The following is a 25,330-nucleotide window of genomic DNA, read 5'->3' on the forward strand; positions in this document are numbered from 1 at the left end:
ATGTTCACAGCCTACATAAAGGGTCTGAATGATATGGTATTTTCTACGGTAAGCTTACAGGTTATAAGCACCCTTGCATGTCTTTGCTATGCTGAGAGATGCATGGCTGTACTAAAAGATAAATACAGCTCAATGAACAGGAAACCCTCACTTATATTTTCTTCGGATCTCCAGCTTGCACTCCCTTGCTTTGTCCATTTAGATAGTTTATATAACTGTCATGTTATCTAAATTCTGCGCATATTCACCGGAAATATGCATGTTTGCAAATTGCAGCTACGTTTTGAAGCTGACATTTACTTGAGTTATTTCTGTGCTTTGCTTTAGTCTGAGAGCCCCGAAGACCAGCCAAGTACTGGAGTCTTGGGTCGTATTGGCAGTTGGCTCTCTCCGTGGAGGGGAAAGGCTCCGAAGACTCCTACTGAAAATGCCCCCTCGACTGGCGATCACACTCTTAAGTCAGAGGGAGAAGTGGAAAGTGAGGAGACTGTGAGACCCTGGGCTGGAGAACAGCAGCAAGAGGAGGAGAATCCCCATCTTCAGGGTTTCTTCAGAGGCATTTTCCCTTGTGAAGAGGAGGACGCCACGCAGTCTGCCCACAGAGACGGCCCTGTTGTGTGCAGCGCTGAGACGGGAGTAGGAGGTCCAAAAAAGGAGGAGCTTTGGGAGTGCAGTAGGCAGACAACAGGACAGGACAGGGAGGAGAGCAACAAACGTACTTCAGCAAGTGGGAATCCTGAAAGGAATGACAGCCATCTGACACATCTCTATTCATCTACTAAACAGGGAGTGGCACGGTACTCTGACCAGGCCCACACCCAGCCTCAGGCCCAGAGAAAAGCACAGGCCCAGACAGGCAAGAAGCTCCATGTATACCTGGAGGAAACGAGTGTGATTCAGTGTGGCGAGAACAGTTGTGCTGGGCAGGAAGTTGTCCGCACCAGACTCACAAAAAGCCTTCAAGTCCTCCCTAAGGCAAAGTCATCACCAAGTTTTAATTTACCAAATAGGTCAAGTGCAGAGAACAAAGAGACACATGCAAGGCCTGCTGCTGGGGCACAGGATTATTACAGCGCACTAGTAGGAGTGCCACTAAAATCCCACAAAGACTCACAGTTAGAGCCTGAACCAGATCAAGAACAAATAGAAGAAGACATCATGGGGCGTAAAAACTCAGCCAGAAGAAGAAGGAAAAACTCTCAGGGCGATGGAGGGAAAGCTCCTGCGGAAACAATCCCTCCAACTGCACAACCTGCCTCAGAGGGATTCCCTAAGTCAGATAACTTAGTGAGTAGTCTAAAGAGCAAAAGTGAGGCACCTGAAGACTCCTCCTCCTCCAAGCAAAACCCCACCTCACAGGCCTCACCTGAAGGAGGGGAAAGAAAGACTTCCTGCCCCGCCACGGTCAAGCAGTTGGACAACCTCCAAGACTTGAACTGTGTGGCAGATGAAGGTGCAGACATGGAGGGCGATGACGATTTTTATAGAGTAGAAAGGAAGACAGAGACACCAGAGTCCAAACGCAGGAGCATTAAGGTTTCTCAGAGTGAGGTGAAGCTTTTTACAAAACATGTTCGTCTGAATCCAAAGAAAAGTCCAGCTGAAGATAACAAGGATTGGAATGCAGCATTAAAGAATACCAAAGGTGACGCAAAGGATACACCCGAAACAGAGAATGATGGCAGGTAAGTTGAATATAGAAGGAGTGAAAGTGTTTGATTTACATAGAAAGAACACTGGCTAATCACCACATGTGTATATACGTGCATATATCAGTCTTTTAGTAATGCTCACTAAAATAAGTAAAGTAAGTGTAACTAAATAAGTAAACCTCACTTAAAATGCTATCTTTTGTTTGTTTTCTTTGAGGGTCAAGACTGAATATCTAACTCATCGATATCCCCTTATTAGCAGATACTTATGCTAGCTCCAGCTTTGTTTAACACAGTATTACTGGTAAAAGAGCAGGCTACAGCTTTAGATGAAAAGCAGCATTGCTTCACTGTATCCACATTTAAACAACGCCATGATTCATAATGCAAAGATCAGTGCTGTGCTCTAAGGACTGATTTCATAACATATAGAGGACGTGAAAAGTGGATCAGGTTATTCTTATCTCTTAAGTGATTAACAAATAGAAATCTCTATGGCAGGTGTGGTGGGTCATAAATGGATTATGACTTTAAATTCAGAAGTTCTTTGATATATTTACCTCTTGTTTGCACAGAGTACACACCCCAAAGAAGGCTGATGAAGAACGTAAGCCAACGACTGGCAGGATTGCGGATAAAATCAGCCTTTTTGAAAAGCAGCAGCAACAACTTCCGGGTGGCCACAAGCAGACCTTCAGAATCCCGAGGATTGCTGATGTGTCTCCAAATAGGAAACCCACCGAGCGGTTGAAAATGGATTTTCTTGCGTCTGATCAGAGGTCAAGATCAGCTGAACGTTACAGCACGGAACAGCCACCTGTCATGGAAAAGCCGATGACCATCAAGGAGCGAGTGCGGAAATTAACAGACGCGTCTGCGTCGGAGGATAAATCTGTGCAGCCTCAAACACTGGCCGTGAAAGGAATGTCTCACAAATCCACCTCGTCTGTGGCAGACGTTACGTCAAAGTCTCCAGAACTGGACAGTCAAGGTAAACTGGATACAAAAGAGCTGATACAGACAAAAGCAGTGTCAAAGATAGCACTAAAACCAGAAGGACGAGATACGACTGCTTTAGGGGAGCATACGTCCACCCCCGCAATACAACAAACAGACCAGAAAACAAAGGAAACGGTGGTCTCAGAAGCAACAGAAGGTACGAAACCCAGCAGCACTGAAACAGATCCTCCAGCTGAAGAACTAGGCAATTCCACAGAAGTGACCAGTAACATTAGCCCATCTCCCAAAGGCCCTAGCAGAACAGGCTCCCGCTCTAAAAGACGGAAAAATAAAGAACCAACCAGTCCCATCAGTCCAAGCATTCAAAACAAACCAGAGTGCTCTGCGAGTAAGTCAAAGGTCACCGCTACAAAACCAGATAAGAGTGATGGAACAAATGAGACTGCCTCTGCTCCCAAACAGCTTTCAGAAAAAGAGCCATCTCAAGTTCAAAGAAGAAAATCTGACGAACAGCCACTGAACGATAGCCAACAGAAGGAGTTTAAAAAGGAAATGGAGATATCCGATAAACAGGAGAAACAGTTAGATGCTTCATTTAAAAAGGCGAATATTCACCGGTCAGTAAACACACTAGCAGGATTACCTCAACCATCTGTCAGCAAAGATGAACCTGATACTGCTGCTTGTAGCAGCACAACAAAGGTGCCCGCTAACAAGGGCTCCATTGATTTACCCCAAAAAGAGGAAGAAGCAGACAGACAAAGTCTGACATTTAAAATGGAAAGGAAAAAGGCCTCTGTGGAAGTCACAGAACCTTTAGTCTCTCCCCCCTCACCTTTGGTTGAACCAACTATTGAGAAGCCTTCTGCAGTGGAGCAGGAGTCACCTGTTAAACTTCCCAAATTAGATAAAGAATTTTCAGTGCAACTTGAGTCAAAAGATAAAGAAAAAGGGAAGAAGCCTAGTAAAAAAGAAACACAGCAACCTCAAAACAAGGACACAGAACTAATAACTCATGCTGAACCTGCAGATGTGGAGAGATTAGAGAAGGTGGTGAGTGAGAAAACAAATCAGACTGAGGAGAAAGTTAAAGAAAAACCGCAGCAGTGCCTGCCTCTAGATGAAAGTACCGCAAAGGCCAAGGTTTCACACAGTGTGCAGGCGATCACAGGGAAAGAGGAAAGTGTTGCAAGGGATGATGAAAGAAAAAATCCTGAAAAAAATGAGGAGACACAACTGGTTAAAGACATAATAAGACCAGAAACTAAAGAACCAGAACCAGCTTCTCAGTCAGAAAAGAGCAGCAGCTCATCAGATCTCCCTGCTCAAACACAACATCTCAGTCAGTCGGTGACTGCACCTTCAGAAAAAGCTGCTGTTTGTACCATCACCCAGGCTAATGAGGCTGTGAGTGGCGCCAAGAGTGATAAAGAGCTTGGGAAGGTAGAGACGCTTATAAATGGGCCTTCTGAGTTGCAGACTCATTCTGCAGAAAGCCCCAGAACAGAAGGAGAGCCAGTGGTGATTGCACAGCCTAATTCTGCATCTGTGGAAAAAGCAGAGAATTCACAGGATGACTCATGTACACATGGAGCTAATGATTCAGAGCTCTCCAGCACAAATCCTATTACCAAAGCAGCTACGGCCAGTGAGGAAGTGAAGGCAAAAGTCTCTAATGACACTCTATTGTCACTCACTGACATGACACATGGGCAAAACAAAGAATCATATGTGGAAGAGCCTTCTCCTATTTCTGTCTGCAAATCTGCAAACACACAGAGAGGTGGGCAGGAAGACGGGGAAAAAAGCTCAACTGTCAAATCAGTGGCCTCAGAAGTCAGTACCTCTGGAGATATGACGAAACCAGCCTCCAGCCACACACTGTCTGATGAATCAAAAAATATAGAGAATGGCAGCGATATTACTTCACTCAGGGATGCTGAAAACATAACACAGAGCCGCCCTGATAGCACTGCTGCTAGCTCCACAGTGAATGTGACAGAGAATTCAGCTGTGATGGCGTTGCATTTGCCAGTGAATGAACTTTCATCTCATATCAATCGTGACATTTCCACACATTCAGACGTCAAGCCAGTTAAAAAGGAGCCTGTTGATAACAATCTGAGACGGTCTTCAAAAGCACCCACTTCCCCAGAGTCTAACAGGCTGATCCCAGGCTCAATACAGCATTCATCCATGAAGAAGCTCCAATTGCCACGGGGTCTAGGCAAAGATGACTCCTCGAAACAGCAAGATGCCCCCTCTAGCTGGCTGGATGTGGACTTCCCCAAATGGAAACTTAAAGTCCAGGAGCAAAAGCTGACTTCTTCTGGAAGTGAGAGCAATCTTCTGGACACTCCTGGCAAGCTAGATGATGATGATTTTGTTGAGAGAATCAAGAAACTTTGTGCCCCATTTTCCCTCCCGCCACGGAAGCACAACCACCTCCGACCACCTCAGCCCCCATTTGCAATGCCAGCCATTAAGGAGGACCGCTTTGAGAAGACTTTTGACCCAGAGGAGTTTACATTTGGCTTGAGAAAAAAGCCTGAGTTTACCATAAACACATCACTTAGCCTTTTATCCAAGAACCCAAACACAGATACAAAATCTGTCCTGAAGCCTGCCAGGGTTAGCTTTGCAGACAAGAGCATGCTGCTTAATAGCCTAGACACACACTCTCGCCTCAGGGACAAAACCCCTGTCAAGGAAGAGGAGGACGTGAAGGAACAGAAAGATGATCAAATCAAGGTGAGGTCTCGCTTGGAGGGGAGCTGCGTTCTGAGTAGTCTCACCTCCCTTTACAGAGGAAAGAGAAATGGAGTTCAAGCCGAGTCAGAGGGCACTGGCTCAGGAAATGTATCGCCTACTGAAGCCTCCGAGCTGAGCCCTCCACCTTCGTCCCAGCCACCCCCACCAAGCCCGTCAGCCACAGCTTCAGTCAAAGACACTCTGGCCAAGCAGAGTGAAGAGGAAACCCGTGCTGCAGAGGCTGTGGTTAGTGACTCAGGTCCTCCACTTCCTTCTTTTAACGACATCAAACTGCCTGACTATTTAGAGAAGTACCTCCCAAGAGATCAAGCAAAGCCAGTGCAGAGCATACAAGGACAGGATCAAGTCAAACCAGAGGTTAGTTTTTCTGCATGTAACTAAAAGTTGTGAGTGTCAGTGTAGTTGTCCTTTTAGCACAAAGACACAATGCGTCTTGCAAGCTCAGCAGAGTTGAAGCAGAGCAAAGCTATTTAGCTAAAGCATAGAACTCTGCTTTCCTGTCGACTGACAGGAGAGACATGGAAATGGCACTTTAGTAAATAAACCACAGTAGACGTTGCCACAGCATATTTCATAAGCAAACACATTAAAAACATTTATCCTTACTCCATTGTTTTCTTTTTACACACCAGTTAATTAAGAAAATGGCCACTCCTTTTGCTGGAGATGAAGCAGACAGCGTTGCAAAACCAGGTCCGGTGCTTCCTGACACTGCTGCTCCATGCTTTCCTGTTGTTCCTCCAACAAAACAACCAACCCTCCCCGAACTAAAGCAGCCTCCGGCTCAGCCGCAGGGAGTACTTAGAAGTAATGTAAGTGTTCTGCATTCATTACAAACGTTTTATTGAAGGATGAATAAAAAGTTTATTGTCATAAATTAAAGCTGCTGATTGCTTTGAAGTGCATAAGTATCAGCTCTTACTTTCTGACAAGCCAGATGCAAGCCAGCTTGCTGTGCTGGTAAGAGAGTTGGATGCTATTTATATTTTCGGAGCTACACCACATATGGTTTTCATGGAAAAAATTACATTTTCTTTTCTTTTTTTTTTGGTCATCACAAGTAGGGAAGCTTTCTTATTCTCAGTAACACTGTGTCTGGAATTTGCTCCAGTGGAGTCCATGTAAAAGTTAAACTGCTCAGAAGTAACCGGCCACTTTATTAGGTACACATTGTTAGTACCTGGTTAAACACCATGTTGCCTTCAGAATTGATGTAAATCTCACATTTAGGAAGGTGCTAGAAACATTCTGAGATTTTGGTCCATATTGACATGATAGCATCACACAGTTGCTGCAGATTTGTCAACTGTATATGTACTCTACTGGATGTACCCATCAGAAGGTGGGCACACTTTGGTCATAAAGGGATAGACATGGTCAGCAGCAATACTCAGCAATACATTGGCATTTAAATGAAACTCGTTTGGTGCTGATGGGGCCAAAGTGTGTCAAGAAAATACCTCTCTCACCATTACAGCACCAGCAGCCTGAAGTGTTGATATAAGGCAGGATGGATCAGTGCTTTCATTTTGTTTACACGGAATTCAAACCCTTCCATCTGAATGTTGCAGCAGAAATTGAGACTCATCAGACCTGGTGTCGTCTTTCCTGTCTTGCACCGATAACCATGCCACATTTATAGTCACCTAAATCATCTTTCTTCTCCATTCTAATGCTCGGTTTGAACTTTATTGGTTTGTCTTCACCATGTCTACATGTATAAATGCAATTAGTTGCTGTCATGTGACTGACTATATATTTCCAGTTGAATAGGTGTATCTAACAAAGTGGCCAATGACTGCATAAATAAAGCTGAATTGAGCTGAAGGGAATTTGTATGACGATTGCTGTTCTCTGTAAATGGTAAAAGCTTGATTTTACAAAGCCCAAGCTAGTATATTACAGTATTTAAAGTGTTTATTAGATTCAATTGACAGTTCTCAATACTGAGTACATAAGAGAAGGCTCAGATAATTAATGATACATAGATATAACACATTTCCAAGCATGAACCTCGAGAAGGAGAGCAACAAAACAGCATAAAATATGTAAATTATAAATCAGTTATAATCAAAAGTCTGGACTTGATTTTTCTAGTTGCTGTTGATTTTATGTTTTTTAGTTTAATTTTACTGCCGTTTTGTGCAATCAACATTACGAGCTTACGCTGATTGCACTCTGGTTTTGGCTGGTCTCTGGTTTTGGGTGCTTAGATATGAAATGAGAGGAATGTCCTCTCCACATGCCCACTATGTCCCTGGGAGTAAAACTGAAAGGCCATAGGCACAGCTTCTTCACAAACAAATTCATATCAGCTTCTTTTGTATTGACGAGATGTTTACTTTGATCTTAATTATGTGTTTCTCCATTCCAGATAAGAACTGTGAAGGGATTTCACAAACGCCCTGGAAAGGTACAGTAGGCACAACTTTGCCATCATGAAATAGAAACAAGATGGGAGAGAGGAATCTGAACAGACAAGTCTCTGTTCTGTGAAAACATCTGCTTTTCATATGGTGTTCTAGTGGGTAAACAAAGTAAAAAAAAAAGTCTTGTGCAATTGCTCAGCTGGGTGCAATCACAGAATTCAGTTCTGCCAACGTAGTGCAGATCCTGTGGTTTTTCATTACTGCAGAACTTCATTAGTAGTTGTTACAACAAACGAGTGATTCCCGGGGCACTCAGCATTTGTAGTTGCTTTCCTACATATTAGGTTTTCATTAATTCAGTTTACCTCCTGCGTTACCTTTGGAGAAGCTTGAACTATGACGACTGGGATTAACCAAAACAAACAGAAGAGAATATGTAAAGATTCAGAATTTTAAGCAGGCTTATTAACAAACAAAACATAACAAAGAGGTTTCTAGAGAAGCTGCTTTTTCCACAACTGTGGTTTACTGCTTCATTATTCATAACTATCAATTTTCTGCGTGGCTTTAAAAATAAAAACTTTCAAATTTATGCTTTTTATTAAAATTATGGTGTCCTGGTAGTTGAAGTAATTATTTACCTGTAAGTTTTTTTGCTTCTACTGTAGCATTAAAAGGAGAGAGTAAAATGGGATGTCCTTGCACTCACTGAATCCTGCTTAATGTAATAGATTTAGCAAGTAATGCATTATAATAATAAGCCATTATTTCTCTTCATGGTTGATGTGTTGATATTTTTTACTTTTTTATTTTTTTGACACTGTCCTTCTTTTCTCTATGCAGATGGTGCTGTTTGAAAAACCTCAGTTCAGTGGCCAGGCATATGAGATTTACAGGGATATGCCAGATGCTACATCTCTGCAGCTCTCGCCTTTCATATCTGTGAAGGTTGTTAGAGGATGGTAAGTAGCAAATATTCAGCCAAAATGTCAGATGATGGAAAGAAAATGCCCCGTATAGCTTTAATTAGTGTCATGTGGTTTTGAGATGCCAAAACCTCCTGTTGAGGCTCTACACCAAGCTAATTTAATGAAGTATGAGCACTGAGAGAGTCTTGCTTGATAACTGAACTTATTTATTATTTATTTAGAACCATGCATGCTTTACATTCATATTTTCTTTGCTATCAGTCCCTTTTTTACCCTTACCATTCCTGCTTTTCTTGACGTGGTCCAGGCACCTGTGGATCACTGGAAGTGTGTAATACCATTTGCAGGAATGTGCCAAACACCAGCCATGTGCTTGTGTGTGTGCAGGTGCATCCTCTGGCTTGCACGTCTTCTATACAAAAAAATAGCTTTGTAGTTCTTTATACTTCTTTGTAGTGATCAGATGCTATTTTTGATATCCAAGGTAGATGTTTGGAATGATGCTGTCTAAAAAAAAGAATGAAAAATTGACATTTAAATGCACTTTCTGAAAATGCTGACACTTACATACGTTGAAAAAAAAATCAAATCATTTTTCAATTCAGGAAAAAAATATTTTTTTGTGCTGGGAGAGAAAAGCACAGCTTGATTCTGGTGCTAAAATGATTAAAAAAAATTCAAATTACAAATGAGTTCAGATCTGACCTTCAGCGGCTACATCAAGATACACTAAATTAGCATTTTATCATATTCAACAAATAGCAAGACTTAAAAAGTACAGCGCCCTCAGTTCCAGCAGCAAGGACTACTGTAACAAGCTCTTGCCCTGTCCTTTTAAAAACACAGATTTCATCTCATTCACAGCATGGCTGCCAGACTTTCTGCAAAGATGTGTTTTTTCCACTTTGCAATGAAATCGGGGAAGAAGCAATGTGTTAATTAGTGAGCTAAAGAGGAGCTGGTAGAGCCAGCTATGCTAACCAACTGCCAGCTGTATCCTTAAAATAGCAGGAGAACGATATTGATTTACTCATCTAGCTTTCAACAAGCAACCAAATAGGTGTATTTCCAAAAATGTCGAATTAGTGATGTAATCCACAGTTTTTAACCTTCATCATTAGCTATCTGATTGTGATTATGATGATTATGTTTTCATAACTAGCTGGATGCTGTATGAGAAGCCTGACTTTCAGGGCCGCACCATCGCCTTGGAGGAGGGGAACATAGAATTGGCAAACGATTGGGCAGAGCCTCAAGTGGGGACAGAACCGCACAACAGCCCGCCAATGGTGATCGGCTCTATTCGACTTGCTGTCAGGGTGAGTACACTAACTCCATCTTGCATGGTCTTCAGTATCGACATTATCTTCACCTCACATTGGATCTGAAATGTAGCTAACAGACTGCATTGTTTTATTGATATTCAATCCAGACTCCAGAGCAGAAAAGAATACAAGTCAGCTAGTTAAGATCTCCCTTGGATTTATTGGGAGGAATTATTGAAGATCTTGTGTGGACCACTGCTGATAATGGCTTTTCTTGCTTCCCCCCCCCCTGTAGGATTACAGCATCCCCCGTATTGATCTGTTTACTGAACCCGAAGGCCACGGCAGAGTAACACCATACCACGACGACACAATAGAAACTGGCTCATTCGGCATCCCACTGAGTACTGCTTCCATTCAAGTGCACTCTGGGGTGTAAGTATTGTTGTTTTATGCACGTAGTCCATAAAGATACAAGAAATGCACCTTTTAGAAAATGAGACAATCTCAGTCCTTCTCAATGATGTTGTTTTTTTTCCTTTTGATGAGTTCTTACCTGCTGCGCTTAAATCAGAGCTGTCTCTTTAATAAGATCTTCTCTGTGTTTTGCTCTGACAAATAACTGTGATAATAATCATTACTACATTCCGCTGTGCCTATATTGGGCTTCGGTTTAACTCTCATTCATTTGCCCGCCGAGGAATGTCTGTCCTGCTGTTGCATGTTAGAAATGAGGGAGAGCGGGAGTTGGGACACATGGGAAGCAGAGTAGCAGAGGAGGAGAATTGACAGAAAGTGAGAAACAGGCAAAGGTGTGGAGAGAATTTGGCAAATGGCACAAGAATGTTTTTCTTGGTTATAGGTGTAGCTATTCGGTACATTTTGTGCCCTACAGCAGAAGGGAATGAATGCTGTTAGTTAGACCTTTTCCTCTAAAGCGAGTATTGTAGGCTTACCTACAATACTTAACGCACAGGATTTTTTTCAGCATTTGTCAGCAGCAAAAACAAAACTAATTGCTGTCAGATGCCAGCTCATCTCAACACATAATTGCAAATTCTGCCACTGTAGCTTCTCCTGTCTGTCTGTGACAAGTGAAGGCAGCTGCTCAGCAGATGTAGCGTTGTGTTTTACACATTTATCCTAACGTGCAGCTATCCCAGTTGACTTCACTGAACAGATAGACTCTGTGGATTTAGCAAGTTAAGGTTGACATAAATTCTTGGTAATCACTTTTTTTTTAGTCCTGACTGAATGAGCTGGGTGTATTTTTCTTGACAGAGGCTCGCATCTGGTTGTTGGTATGAGGCATTGTGCTGTGCCACACCATGGTTTAAAATACCAAAGTTGGGGGCATTGTTCTCACAAAGGCTGCCTGGGCTATAAATATGAATAGTGAAGAAAAGTGATTTGAACTGAAGCATGCCATTCCCCAGATATTTTGCTCTTAAACAAATAGCTTTTGTTCCTAGCTCTAGTTCTTTGGCTCATAGCAGAGGTAGATATAGAAATAAACCCAAATAAAGCACCGCCTTGAACTGACAATACCTAATGTACTGAGGAAAAAGTATCAGTCACTTCTGCTGATACCACGACTGAAAAGCTGCTGCTTATTTATGTGTTGAGGAAAAAAAGGGAACAGAAAGTTTGTTATTTTTATGACAATGATTTTTTTTACAGCTCTTTTATGGAAGTATTTAAGGTCCTCACTTACATTAGTTTTAAAACAACCAACAGTTTTGTTGTTATGCATAATATGAATAAAGGTTTTTGATGATTAAATAACATGAATTTCTCCTTTCTTCAGGTGGCTGCTTTTCAGTGATCCAGGGTTTGAGGGCATGGTGGCTGTCCTGGAACCAGGAGTGTACCCTTTTCCTGAGACCTGGGGTTTCCCGTCAACCTTCGTGGGATCTCTTAGACCACTTAAAATGGTTTGTATTACTGTAATGTATAACATCTAATGCATTTTAAAATGACAAATGATCTCTGTTGATCATTCCCTCAATGTGGCCCAGGCATAAAATAACTACTGGATACACAACCAAAAGCTTTGGAACAGTCATTTGTGATCCCTAAAGGATGAAGCATACAGATTTTGTTTTTTAGTAAAATCTCTGCATCCATGAGGCCAATTGCTATAAAATTTGCTATATGTATTTAAGGATCCTAGAGGCTATAATGTTAGCGATGCTGCTGATCTCCAGATTTTGTTATGGCATCCTTCCTGCAGATAAAAATTTACATCAGAGCTTTTGTAAATGGACTTAAAATGTGATATAGACTGGCTCTGTGGTGCAGTCGTTAACACATTTGACCCTTGATGATTCTGGGAGGAGACACAAAGGCAATCTTAAGGAGGTCACAAGCTAGTGTACTCCTCGTGCTGGTCCCAGTGCAGATAAATGGGATTGTGTCAGGAAGGGCAGCTCACATAAAACCTGTCTCAAATCAAAATGCATATCCTTCTACTGTGGAAAGTACCTGCTGAAAACATGGCATAGACATTTATAGTTCCCAGAGGATGAGTCATGAGTGTAGCATATGTTTTTGCAGATACGCTACAGTCAGGATGTTCAGTTTTGCCCATGTAAGAATAGTGAAGTTAATTAATTATCTAGAGAATTGACAGCGAGCAACTGTGTGTGACGTGTCCTGCCTCCTGCAAGCTCTATTACGCAGCACCCTCACCTGCACAAAACCAAACAGCATTTCCAATAGTGACAAAGCTTCTAAAGAAGACTATCTCTTTCTATTTCTGTTCTGTTCATTTTTTTTCTAAGACTATGTGAGACAGGGTGACTGCCAGCAATGTTCTGACTTGGTTCTCCTGACACTGTTCCTCTGGTAATTCACTTAGGTTGAGATTTATGCTTTATGGGAGATGCAGACATATATTGGACTGCCGTGGCATTTGTTACAAACATCCCACCCCTTCAGATAAATTAATGAGCCCGATTTTTCACCAAGTGCAATCATAAGGTCAAATTCTTAAGTAGTTCAGAAGTTTTACTTTAAATTAAATGTAACTGAAATTATGCAAAATTGCTGACATCCCCTTAAGCCACAGCTTCATGTTGTGTTCAGTAATAATTACCAAAAGCTGGCATTCCGATTTCTGCCTTTTCCGCATTGTGAAGGGTCACTCTATGTCCAAAGGCAGTGTTTATTGTTATTACCCACAGAGACAATAGCTCAGCTCAACCTTCCATCTACCAGGCCAAGGGAATTATGAACATTTTTGAGAAAATTAGTTGAACTATGAATGTGTGTAATTGCTGGCAGGTGTTCTATTGTGTGCATATAATTAGAGAAGAGCATTGTTAATGATGATGACTTCTCTGTTCCAGGGTGGTTTCAAAGTGGAGAATCCCAGTGAAGTCAAGGTATGTTTTGTTTGATCTCAAAAAGAAGAAAAAGAAAGGAAAAAGCAATTTAATGTTAAATTCTGGAAATTATAAAATAATCTAACCACAAATTGTAATATCCGTGTTGAGTATTTAGGAAAAACTGTTTATGAAAGGCCTTCAGGCATTGCACAAGTGCCCAAATGTTTTTGACCTGTAGTCTTTATTTCATTTAAGACCACAAAGAGTAACGGAAGTTCCAGTACACTAACCACAGTTTATTTTAAGAGCAAGAAGTTCCACAGCTAACAATGTGAGAATCATATAAACAGATTATTTTTAGGGTGAACGCGTCATTCTGTCATTCAGCAATTCGAAAACCACTGAGATGCACACAGTCTTAATACTGTGCCATTCAAATAGGACTTTAATATATTGTTCGTAGTTCCTTGGAAATATAATAAAATGAAATAAAATATAACTTGTGTGTTAATGTAAGCTGTCTGTTCTTTGATGCAGGCTGTTCTATATGAGAAGCCCGGCTTTGAAGGCTCCTGTATGGAAGTTGACGGTGAAATTTTCAGCTTTTGCGAGAGTGAAGGAGATGTTCCTGCAGACCTTGACACAAAGAAACTGAAGTCCGTGGGCTCTTTGAAGATCATTGGAGGATTGTGAGTCTTCTTTTGCATGTTCCTTTGCTTGTACAGGATGGAGTTAAATGGCACTCTTACTCTGGAGCAAAGTTTATTCTAGACTAAGATAGTGATTTTGATGTAATATGATTATGATACAATAATTTGATCAGGAGCTACCAGTGCAGCTCTAAACAGTGACATTGCTGAACTTTGTTTCTTGCATCAGCTGGGTGGGCTACAGCGAGTCTGGGTTCGAGGGTCAGCAGCACATCCTGGAGGAAGGAGAGTACCTGGAGTGCAGTGACTGGGGTGGCTCAGAACTTCTGTCATTGCGACCGATACTGTCTGTGAGTACTGCAAACACTAAAAAAACTACCAAGGAGCTTAGCATATACCAGTGTGTGATTAATAGCAACCACCAACTAATGCTTGAATTTTGTATAACCACTCTGAGTTGATGAAGGTTACAATTCAGATTGCAGCTGATTGTCGAAAATAAAAATAGCATGCTTTTGTAGGCTTTAAGACCATTCAAGGTGCATCACACTATAACCTACATTCACCCATTCTGACAAAGCTTAGTTCTGTCATACACACATCAGTGGATTCGTCGGGGTCGATTCAGGGCTCAGTACCTTGTTCTTCTTCTTTAGACTGCAAGCTAATGTAAAAATATAATATAATAAAAACTATTGAGACCAAAACCTTCCACATAAACACTGACTATGAAGAGTGTGCAGCATTAGCATGCAGGGAGACACATTTATTAAATGGTAAAGAAAATGCTAATTTTCCAAGTCTTTGTTGGGGAATTGGTTTAAACAGAAAGAAAGCAAAAACAAGTTTTTGTTTTAAGAAGCTGTTGCAAAGAAATACATTCCACTGTATCCCCAGTGGGCATGGCTGACTTTTGGATGTACAAAAAAAACGTATAAAGTCTGCAGAAAATTGTTATATACAAACTGTTAATAGCAACTCGAAGGCATAAACAGTTTTTGGAAGCCCCAGATTCTATAAACAAATCAACATCTTGCATATAATATATTAATCTTACCCCAAAGCAGTTTTTGCTCAAGGGCGCTTTCATTATGGTGCTTTTTGTCTAGAAACAGCTTTTCAGTCAGGACCACTTTAATCGATGGATAATTGTGTTTTCTGTCTTCAGTAATGTATTTTTTTGGCCTTTCTCTGTTCTGAGACCTCTCCTCCCCTCCCTGTATATAAGTGGAAAGATAGAGGCAGTGAGACCTCCCATAAAGAACAGAGTAGACATCAGTAATAACAGATAAGATACTATTTAAGTCAGATAGAAGCATGAAAAAGGGAGTGGTAGAGCCGGGTTGCAAAGCAGCTGTGCAATTGTGCATGCAAGTTAAATAGAGAACCCTATATGAGATTTACTATTTGGATGTATATCAGGATATCACCTGAGACGTCAGCTGATGTAAGATGGTATGCTGATATGCCAGGATTGCAGCTGAGCTACATTTCGTGTCATGCCTAAGCTGATACTGTCTTCATTTTTTGGACAGGGTGTGCAAGTACATCAGAAACCTATAAGCTGTTGTGTAATCATATTCTTTGTAATTGGTGTAACTGGAAAAATGTATAACAGTTTAAAAATAACTCCCTAGAGTAAATTGACTTTATTCTTAACCCTCATATTTGTTGTTTTGATCTTCAACGCAAGATTTTGTGTGTTTGTCTTCAGCGTTTCTTAAGATGATTTTATTCTTGTCACAGGATTTCATGTCTCCACACCTCAAAATGTTCAGCGACAGAGATTTTGGCAAGCTGGGGATGAACATTGACCTCTCAGTGCCTGTTATTAACATGGATGAGACGGGCTATGGCATGAAGACGCAGTCTATTGATGTCGTCGGTGGTGTGTAAGTAGCATACTTATTATGGTTTATTGTTTTGTGATCGTTGAGGGTAAATAAAAGTTTGGGGTATTTTATAAAAAACTTATTTTGGGCTGTTAGAAATAGGTTAAACACTTTCCTTTGCAAGTCATCTTCAACCTGCGAGACTTGTGGTGTAATGCTTGTGTATGGTTCTAACAAATATTGCTTGATTACCTACCTTGATGGAGAACCACTTAGACTACTCTACATGTTTTTAGATGCTTTCCTTCCCGCCAGCTAGATGATTAGTTGAGGCTACAGTTCCTGTGAAGTCTTGTTTGGTTTATTACCCTTCGTTGCTTCTCAGGAGCGTGGCTGCATGACTGCCACACCTTTCCTGACAGGTCGAGACAGATTACCTCGTTCACTAATGGTTAGTCTGCCGCACATATGTTCCTGACCTTAGGACTATCTCAGACTCTTTGCAGTGGGAAACAACTCTGTGACTTCTTGGAGAGTGTGGAGGAGGCAGACTCAGATCTTTAAACTTAGTTAACAAGGAATTCTGTTTATATTTGGAAATTCTTTATTCCCTTGAGGTATTTTTATCACCATCTTTTTTTTTTAACCACATGCTGTAGGAATGAGCAGTGGCAGTGTTCCATCACTGCTTGTCTTTCTACCTCTCTTTATGGTATGATCAGCTAGAAAAACAAATGCAGAAGTAAACAAACAGGAAGCAAACGAGAATAATGAAGTGCAGGGCATGCTTTCCTGATTGCTTCTACCCAAGGGAGAGGAAGAAAATGGTTAATAATGTGGAGTGGAACATAACGTCCTTCTTTATGAGAAAAGACTCTCATGACATTGAAAGGTTATTCTTGCTGCGCTGCTAGTCTGTTATTAGACTGCGCGGCCTCGCCCATGTTCTTCTGCTGTTTGATTGGTTCATTTGCATTCCGTTTGTTTTGCTGGGAGACAACTGTCAGTTTTTCAGTCTTGCACGTTAGGACACACACAGTTCTGCAAATGCAACACCCACTCGCACAGCCACTCGTGACATGCCACATTTTTCAACAGAGTAGCTGCTGAGATGCTATCATGTGGGAAGGTATTAGATTTTGACCGCAAGTTGTTGCTGAATGAGCACAACTGTGCCTGAATTCTTGTGGGTTTCAGACAGGGCACATCAAATACTCTGTTTCTTTACCAATTAAAATGAAATGAAAATGAAAAAAGAATGTCATGTCAAAAGTAAAGGGTGCTCCTCTTTTGTTTTTGTTCTCAGCTGGGTTGTTTTTGAAGAGCCAGGCTTTTGTGGCGAGCCTTATGTCCTGGAAAAAGGCCTGTATGGAAGCCCAGAGGACTGGGGGGCACTGCAGCACAGAGTTGGCTCAACAATGCCTGTCATGCTGGTAAGAGTGGTGACTCACAGGGTGGAAACATTGTCTGGTTATTAGACAGATGGTCTGGCGACTGTGATATTTTACATTTAATCAATGCAGCATCCAGTGTGTTTGCTTGAACTGCACGATTAGCTCGATCAGCTTTGCACGATGAATAATTGCGCAACTGCCGGTGAATTTTCACTTCCTCTTGAGGTACTAGTGTGACTCACCATGTGGTTTCTCTGCTTGTAACCAGCAACTTTTACACTTGCAGAATAAATCAAAATTTAAGGTGGAATCCTTAAAAAAGGAAAATGAATGTCAGGGATAGCACGCGACAGATACCAGGCTTTACAGTGGATTAACTCTGGGAGCATGAAGCAGAGCAGAAATGTGAATAAAATTACTTACCCAGCACGAGAGAGGAAAATTCTTGTCATTAGACTGAAAGCAAAAATATCTTAGATCACAAAAGTGACTCATCGTGAAGTTGCTTTGGTTACAAACTGGATGATGACAAAGAGGCATACACAAGACAAGACTCGGTAAAATGCTGTAATGATCGGTCCCAATTAGAGTAGGCCAGTCATTAAAAATTAATTATTTGGCTTTTGCTTTAAAGTTAAGATGGTCTGTCTCAGATATTTGTGTAAACCATTTCTGTGGAGTTTAAATGTAAAAAGGACTCAGAAGCTAGACTTACAGGGAAGTTAGTATAGCAGTAAAACACAGTTTACTGAAACTGGCTGCCAAGTAACCAGGGTCTTGAAATTATGCAAGTACAACAAAACTAGTTATAGCAACCTCACAAGATATAGTAAAATATTGGATTATCATTGTTATAAAAGGGCAGTTAACAAGGGTGCAAGTGTGTCTGCAACAGGACAGCACTACATACATATATTTGATATACATAAGGCAAAAATTGAGTATAAAATATTTCATGTTAACACTTTACATAACTTACTGTCAGACTGAGGTCAACAGTGTCAGAGCTCAGTGTGTTTGCGCATGCATGGATAGCTTTCATGCCCCTGCCGCAGGTAGGAGATTGAACGAATTGTGTCCATGGTGTGCACTGCAGTGTCTGTGATGATTTGCTTGGGTTTCCTCAAACAGGGAGTGATCTAGAGATGCTCTAAAGATGGCAGCTCTGTACCCACAATGTTTTGTACCCTTTTTGCAACACCGTGGAAGGACATTATGTCGGCTTAGTCACAGCTGCCTTACCAAGCTGTCACGCAGTTTGTGAGGGTACTCTCTATATTCATCTGTCCAAGTATACAAGCACGCTTTTGAGGAGGTGAGCTCTCCTTAAATTTAGGAAATAAAGATGTATTTATGCTTTACTCACAACTGCCAGCCTGGGAAAAGTCCTCTGTAATGGTGGCTGCCGTTACGTTGAAGCTGCGATCTCTCTCCATAGCCTTTGTTTTGATGTATACAGGTGTATGTCTGGCTTTCTCATCCTGAAACATAAAGTAATCTCCATGGTGTTTTTGGTGTTTAAGGCCAGATTTGGCACATAGCTTCTGAACCTCATATGCAGTCTCATTGTCATCATTATCATCTGCAAGCTTAACAATGGAATTAGAGTTGTGGATGGGTTTGCATGAGTCAAAAGTGCATAAAAGGGCTCAGTACGCATCCTTTAACAGTTTGAGGGAGGGAAAAAAAACAGTATCCACTTGAATATGCAGTCGGATTACTGCATTGAGTTTGTCCACCAGCTTGTCAAGGATGTGATAAATGTAGAGCTGGAGTCAACAGAGAAGTGCCGTATTTGTCAAGGTGATAAAAGGCTGTATTGAGAGCCACAGAGATGGCATCATCATTGCCCGGTAGGCAATAGTGGTTAAGATCAGCAACGATGGAGTCTTTGATGTGAGTATCAATCCTTCAAAGGCTTTTGAGATGACAGAGGTTAGATCAACTGACTAGTGGTTAAAAAAAAAAAAAAATAAAAAAAAATAAAATAAAATTAAATTAAAAAAATAAAAAATAAATAAATAAATAAATAAATAAAAAATAAATAAATAAATAAATAAAAAAAACAAACAAAAAAAAAAAAACAGACTAGTGGTTGTACAAACGAGTTACAGTAAATTTTTCTGGGAATAGGCCCGATGGTGGTTTTAAGGGAGGTTCAAAATGTGTGTCAATACCTCTGACAGCACAGCCCTGCACATCATTGGACCCAGCTCTTTTTTTTTTTAATGCAGAAGAGTTGAAGAGTGTCTGCACCTTGTGAATGCCTTCCAGTCTGCTATCGGTTTGTGACCGGCTGGAGTTTGATTTGATTATTATTTGTCAAACTGTGCAAAGAATCGGTCGAGTTTCTCTGTTAGATGGATTTGTTGGCTGCTGTGTGCTGCCTGTTATGAGAGCAGGACAAGCAAGCCAGGCTGCTGGAGGCAGAGTGAGCAAGAGCCAGGCTGGCTGATGAGGATGCACACGGAAACAAAGAGTTGCTTCAAAGGGTCACATAACATGAGTAACAAACTAAATCAGAAGTGGGAGTAGTGTTAGACTCACATAAGGGAATGAACGATTCAAAGCGAGCCAAAGAATGCTACAGGAGCTTGATTAGTGGATGAGGTGAGTTGATTAAAGGGGCAGGAATGGAGTGCAATGCCCAGGCAGACACACACACAGACTACACAGAGATTAAAGAAAAACAAAAAACACAGACAATGAGACATGAGGAAAGGTAAAACCAGGAAAACGGAGTGGAGGGAGGGCATATCACACACACACACACACACACACACACACACACACACACACACACACACACAAGTTAAAGCAATACCACCCACAATGTTGCATCTCTCCTTTCCTATCAGCGCCACTCTCTTTTGTGGTTCAGTGCATGTGAATCAGTCTCAATAATCTTTTTTTTTTTTTTCATTTTCATTTCAGGATGATTTTGAGAACACATCCAAATTTAAGGTAGGCATTTGAAAAGGAAGAAAAAAAAAGGACATCTAATCTTGCAGTGTTATTGCAATTATTATGTGATGAGGAGGTGAGGAGCTCAGAGTGGATGACTCAGTCTTGTTTTCTTGCTGTGTGTGCCTCAGGTGCAGCTTTTCTCTGATCCAGGTTTTAAGGGCTCTGTCCTCACTCTGGAGGACAGTGTGGCCTCCCTGCAGGATGGTTTCTCTGTGGCCTCCTGCAAGGTTCTAGCTGGCAGGTGAGTAATACTGTACATTGCGAAGAAACTGTCACACTGCGGGGCTGTAAGGTGAATCTTTGGCACTAAAAACACTTTGCAACAGCCTTTCAATAGCAGATTTTAGAGACAGATGTCCCAAGGTGATCTGCTACAATTGTAACTGCATATCGGTCACATTAAAAAGCAATTTCTGTGATTTAGAGTCTGCTTCAGGCTGTCACTGTTACACTTTCTAAACAGAAAAAAATGCCATATGGCAGTAGCTAGTGATACACTGCCTGCATTACGTATTATGAAATGCATCATTAATATTAATATACTATTTTGCTTTGGCCCATTAATAAGTAAGAATTCAGTAGCTCAGTAAAAACTCTTGTTCACCTTCAAGCTTGAATAGTATTAAAATTGAAAATCTTTTTAGTGCAGGTAGGTTTACACAATGATCATCCATCTTATTCAGTGCAGAACATGGGCACATTTTTGTGCTTTTGTTCTTCTTGTGTGTGTGTCAGTATATTTGTGTAATTGTATTTATGTATTCTTGCAGCTGGATAGCTTTTGAGGGCCAAGACTTCACCTGCAGGATGTATGTGTTAGAAGTGGGAAACTACCCAGATCTGAGATCAATGGGCTGTGTCAGTACAAGCTCCTCCATCCTGTCACTACAGACTGTTGGCTTTGTAAGTCTATAATTTAATTCTTCTAACAAATTAACACTCACTCCTTTTTTACAGATTGCCAGCCTAAAACTGAAACATGTTATTTTTGGTCATTAAACCCTGGGATGTAGACATTAAGTTTTCTAGAATTAAATACATTTTTGAACTGCAACACTATTTAAGGAGGAGATTAAGCATTAAATTAGCTCTCATCAGTATTTAGGTCTTGCAAAGCTACAAAAAATAATTTGTAATTGACAGCTGAAGGCATCACAGACAAATATCCATTGCTATTGTAGTTTTTTACAAGCTTGTTGAGAGTCTTTCTGAAGGGTGCATGAATAGTGCCTGTAATCTGCAATGTTGCACTAAAGTTGGAGACCACTTGGACACCCTTTTGGAGTTTTGGGTTCACCCTTTAATGATAAATGACTCGGACCTGAGCAGATGTGGAAAGTACACATCTCTGTCATGTGCCATATGGTTTTTTTTCAATTATCCCAAATTCTGTTCAATTTTGGCATTCTTTTGATTTTTTTATTAAACTGCATCTCCATCTTTTTCTTTGATTTTTTCCAAAAAACTAATACTTTTTTGACATCTTGTCAAAAAACAATGGATGAATCATCCCAAAACTGAAACTGCTAAGTGTTAAAATAAAAAAAAATATAACTGTTAATAATGGTGATTTTGTATCAGAAGGCAAAAATTCACACATTTCTGCTTATTTCTTTCCTTATCATCAACATCATCACCATCCAGTATTAAATGCGTTGACCCATGACATTAGTGTCCATTTAGAAGGCAGCCTGTCTTTAACAGTAAACAGGGAGTGAAAATGCCAGGGAGCACAAAGGTGTGAGTGTGGCCTGTTTCCAGGGTAACTTCAAAATAACCTTAATGTCAACCTGTATGACCTGGAGCTTTCAGCGCTTGTTAATGCACTTGTCCTTTCTCTCACTCTTGGCAGGAGTTCTCACTTCCATCCATCACTCTTTTTGAGCGATGTGGTCTGCGTGGGAAGAGGGTGGTCCTAACGGACGGATCAGTCAACCTCCAGCTGGCCGGAGGATGTGGCAGAGTCCAGTCTGTGCTGGTGGAAGGAGGCCTGTGAGTGCTTTTCAGACCTGTTTGGTTATCCAGCCGTTACTAAGCCGTTACTAAGGATACCCTTAGTAACCCTTGTTTAACACTTTCTGGAAAATCCTATAGATCCATCACTCATTTCAGATCTTATGAAATCAAATATTAACCTAATTTTATGTAAATTCGGTGATTCTGAGAGCCAGAAAAGAGACCCAGAGTGTTATCACTGGTTAATGATCAGACCCTCCCCTGATAACGTACAGTCGCAAGACACAAAGATGGAGAGGGTGAAAATTCCCAGCTTCATAACAAGAGTTATGAAGCTGCTCCCAAATATTTCTTTAATGCTAGGCAACACGTGACACTAAATAAAATTCTTTACTTTTCACTCACACAACAGTGGCCTGTTGTTACTCAGCAGCGCCACCTCTTAATCCCATTTGGTTTTATTTCAAATTCAGACGCTATTATCTCTTTAGTCAACATGTCAAAACATTTCCAGAACTTTACCATATAGACTCCAAGATGGCATTTTGTAGATTCAGAAATATTGAATGCAGTGCAGGGTCAGCACATCTAATATTGCAGAATGGCAGTACTGACAGATGGATCGATGGTGGAAACCTGCTGCTGATGTGCAAGATTTAGACTGTAGGTGTGAGCCAACACTGAGGAAATAAAGGGCTCGCAGTGAGGCAGAGCTGCCTCTGGACTGGCACATTCTTGCTGCAGAAGAGATGAGCCATTAAGCAACGAGTGAAAAGCAACATCTAACCTCAAAGCAAAATTGGACTGTTATAAAACTCAGCAGTGTTATTATCTTTTGCTAGGCATTGAATGGAAGCCAGGATTCAGAATTCAGCTATTTTGTAAGATAAAACAATGACCTACCAGCATCAAAGGCTTGGTTTCTAGTTTTTGCTATTAAAATTAAAAAAAAAAAAAAAAAAACAGGTATAGAAAAATCATGTTTGTTTATGTCTGCCTGTCTCTGTGCTCTCTTGAGCATCCTGTAATATCCTATCACACGAGGAAGGAGGATATTGAAATATATTAAAACAAGGACTGGCATTTTCAAGCCAAATTTCACTCATGGTGACTGACTGTCAGTCCCCAGACAGCGATAAAAGCTGATAAGGAAGTGTTGTTTTCATTTGTGCTGTTGAATATCTGAGACTTGATTATGTTTTTGTCTCATCTTAAAAAATCAGGTGGGTGCTATACGAGGGAATCAACTATCGGGGTGCTCAGATTTTGCTAAAGCCTGGAGAGGTGCTCGACTGGCGGAAACGCAGCAACTGGCAGAAAATTGGATCGCTCCGCCCTCTTTTACAGGTATACAATGAAGCTATGCAATTAGTATTAGATTACTACACCACAATGGTGGTAATGCTAAGGGCTGCACTTTTAGATACCACACATGTGCATTTAAACTAGTGCCATCTTGACTGACTGTTAGTTGTGATAGTTAAGAGCTACGTCGAGTTGATTTGAAATTCCTTTGCTGTGAATCCTGTTTTGAGAAGAAGCACCAACTATTTGTATGTGTTTTCTGAGCAGAAGCAAGTGCACTTCCGTTTAAGGAACAGACAGACGGGGCTAATGATGTCAGTGACCGGGGATTTAGATGATGTCAAACTGCTACGGATACAAGAAACAGAAGAAGCGGATGGTTTGGAGCAGATTTGGTTCTACCAGAATGGACGCCTACACTGCAAGGTAACAGTACCTTCATTACGCAACTAATCGATAAAGAAAGGTCAGGAAAAGCTTGATGAATAGCAGCCCTTAGACCAAGATCAAGATCTTAGATCCTAAGGTCAAATCTCAGATGAGAATCAAAACAAGGTTAAAGAGTTAAAGAAAAGTGACCCCAGGTCAAACAGAGGTGTTTTCTGCACTATATCTGATCATATATGATCTATGAATTTTTCACCATTCTGCCTTTTTTCAGTGACAATACAGTAGCGGCTGGTAATTTGAATATCTCTAACTGACTCCTCTCTCTGTTTCCAGCTCTTGGAGGAGTGCTGCCTAAGTCCCAGTGGTAGTGTGACAATTGCAGGAAGCCGTGTGGGTCTCACTCCAGACCCAGATGACCAAATCCACCTCTGGAGCATCACTCCTGAGGGCTTTATTCGCTATGTTCTCAACTCTGATCTAGTCCTGGAAGTCAAAGGTAAGCCTCACCAGTGTTACAACACCAACAGTAAAATTGTTCTGATAGATGATTTGTAAAGACTTGTTTGTACTACAAGCACCATCTGTGACAAGCTTCCCACAGAGGATTCGAATGTCAGAGTTACATAACACTTAAGTTTCAGTTTGATTTGCATACATTAAATATTCAGGTTTCATGGCTAGTCTTATGAAATTTGTCAAATCCAACAAGCTGCCTGTATATGGACTACGGAGCAAATGCTACAATTATTATTAAATGGCAAGTGAACTTACATTGTGCCTTCCTACTTAATTCGAGCACTTAAAGCTCTCAAACTGAGTATTCTTTGTTCCCATACACATTTAAGAGATAGTAAAGACTGCAACTTCTGTGCATAACGCAGTAAAGGGATCTTGAAACCTGTGGTTAAATATTCCCAGTATAAAACTGGGGATTTATGTCTTGTCATTTTGTTTGCATCATTGTCAATTAGTGACCCCTTGTGGACTGAATTTTTCCCTGCAATAGGAGTACTGAACACTATTGTAGGAGTTATCATTATTGTATTTGAAATTAAATATATGCAAAACATTTTTAATTCTACTTTTAATCCATCTTAAATAAACAATATTATGCAACACAATCTCTTTCCAGGTGCCAGAATAATGCTAAAATATGTATACAAAATCCACTTAACAAAAACATCTGTTTCTTTCAGGTGGTCATCTTTATGACAAAAACCAAGTGATTCTGAACACACCTGATGCAAGTAAACTACAACAAAGGTGGGATGTGGAGATTATATAAAAACAAAGTCTGCTGAACTGGATCCAGTGACAGACAGTGCTCACAACAGAGGTACGCCGCTGGAGGTTCTCAACATTTTGCTGCAGGGGAACCATGAGAAGGCAGATGAAGAGGTCAACTTGGATAGAAATTAAGGATTTTAGTAGAATGTATTGCTACGTAACAAACGTACAAACAGTTCATTCAGGACTTGAAATATTTAACATGTTATTCTTACACCGTTTGTCAGTTTGGGGTCAAATTGAAAAGTCCTGCTTTTGAAAGAAAAAAATATT

At 40.8% G+C, this 25,330-nt stretch overlaps 1 protein-coding gene across 1 annotated transcript; it reads left to right on the plus strand.

Moving 5' to 3' along the window:
* Window positions 1–25,066, plus strand: crybg1a (crystallin beta-gamma domain containing 1a). The gene is made up of 22 exons (XM_063496104.1): window positions 1–48; window positions 328–1,685; window positions 2,228–5,741; window positions 6,017–6,196; window positions 7,759–7,797; window positions 8,597–8,715; window positions 9,845–10,001; window positions 10,243–10,382; window positions 11,755–11,881; window positions 13,298–13,333; window positions 13,814–13,965; window positions 14,156–14,276; window positions 15,673–15,818; window positions 17,065–17,191; window positions 20,087–20,116; window positions 20,248–20,360; window positions 20,890–21,022; window positions 21,972–22,111; window positions 23,299–23,422; window positions 23,648–23,806; window positions 24,104–24,266; window positions 24,967–25,066. The coding sequence occupies exons 1-22, from the start codon at window positions 1–3 to the stop codon at window positions 25,053–25,055; spliced, it is 7,215 nt and encodes a 2,404-aa protein (XP_063352174.1). The 3' UTR covers window positions 25,056–25,066.
* Window positions 25,067–25,330: the final 264 nt, after the last annotated feature.

The sequence above is a fragment of the Pelmatolapia mariae genome, linkage group LG15 (assembly GCF_036321145.2).
Source record: "Pelmatolapia mariae isolate MD_Pm_ZW linkage group LG15, Pm_UMD_F_2, whole genome shotgun sequence".
Classification (NCBI taxonomy): Eukaryota; Metazoa; Chordata; class Actinopteri; order Cichliformes; family Cichlidae; genus Pelmatolapia; species Pelmatolapia mariae.

What these genes read in the sequence shown, in the direction of transcription:
- crybg1a (XM_063496104.1), top strand. Translation starts at nt 1, where the DNA reads ATGTTCACAGCCTACATAAAGGGTCTGAATGATATGGTATTTTCTACG. An exon ending in ATGATATGGTATTTTCTACG is followed by an intron (nt 49 to 327) that starts GTAAGCTTACAG and finishes GCTTTGCTTTAG; the next exon opens with TCTGAGAGCCCCGAAGACCA. An exon ending in ATGGACGCCTACACTGCAAG is followed by an intron (nt 23,807 to 24,103) that starts GTAACAGTACCT and finishes CTCTGTTTCCAG; the next exon opens with CTCTTGGAGGAGTGCTGCCT.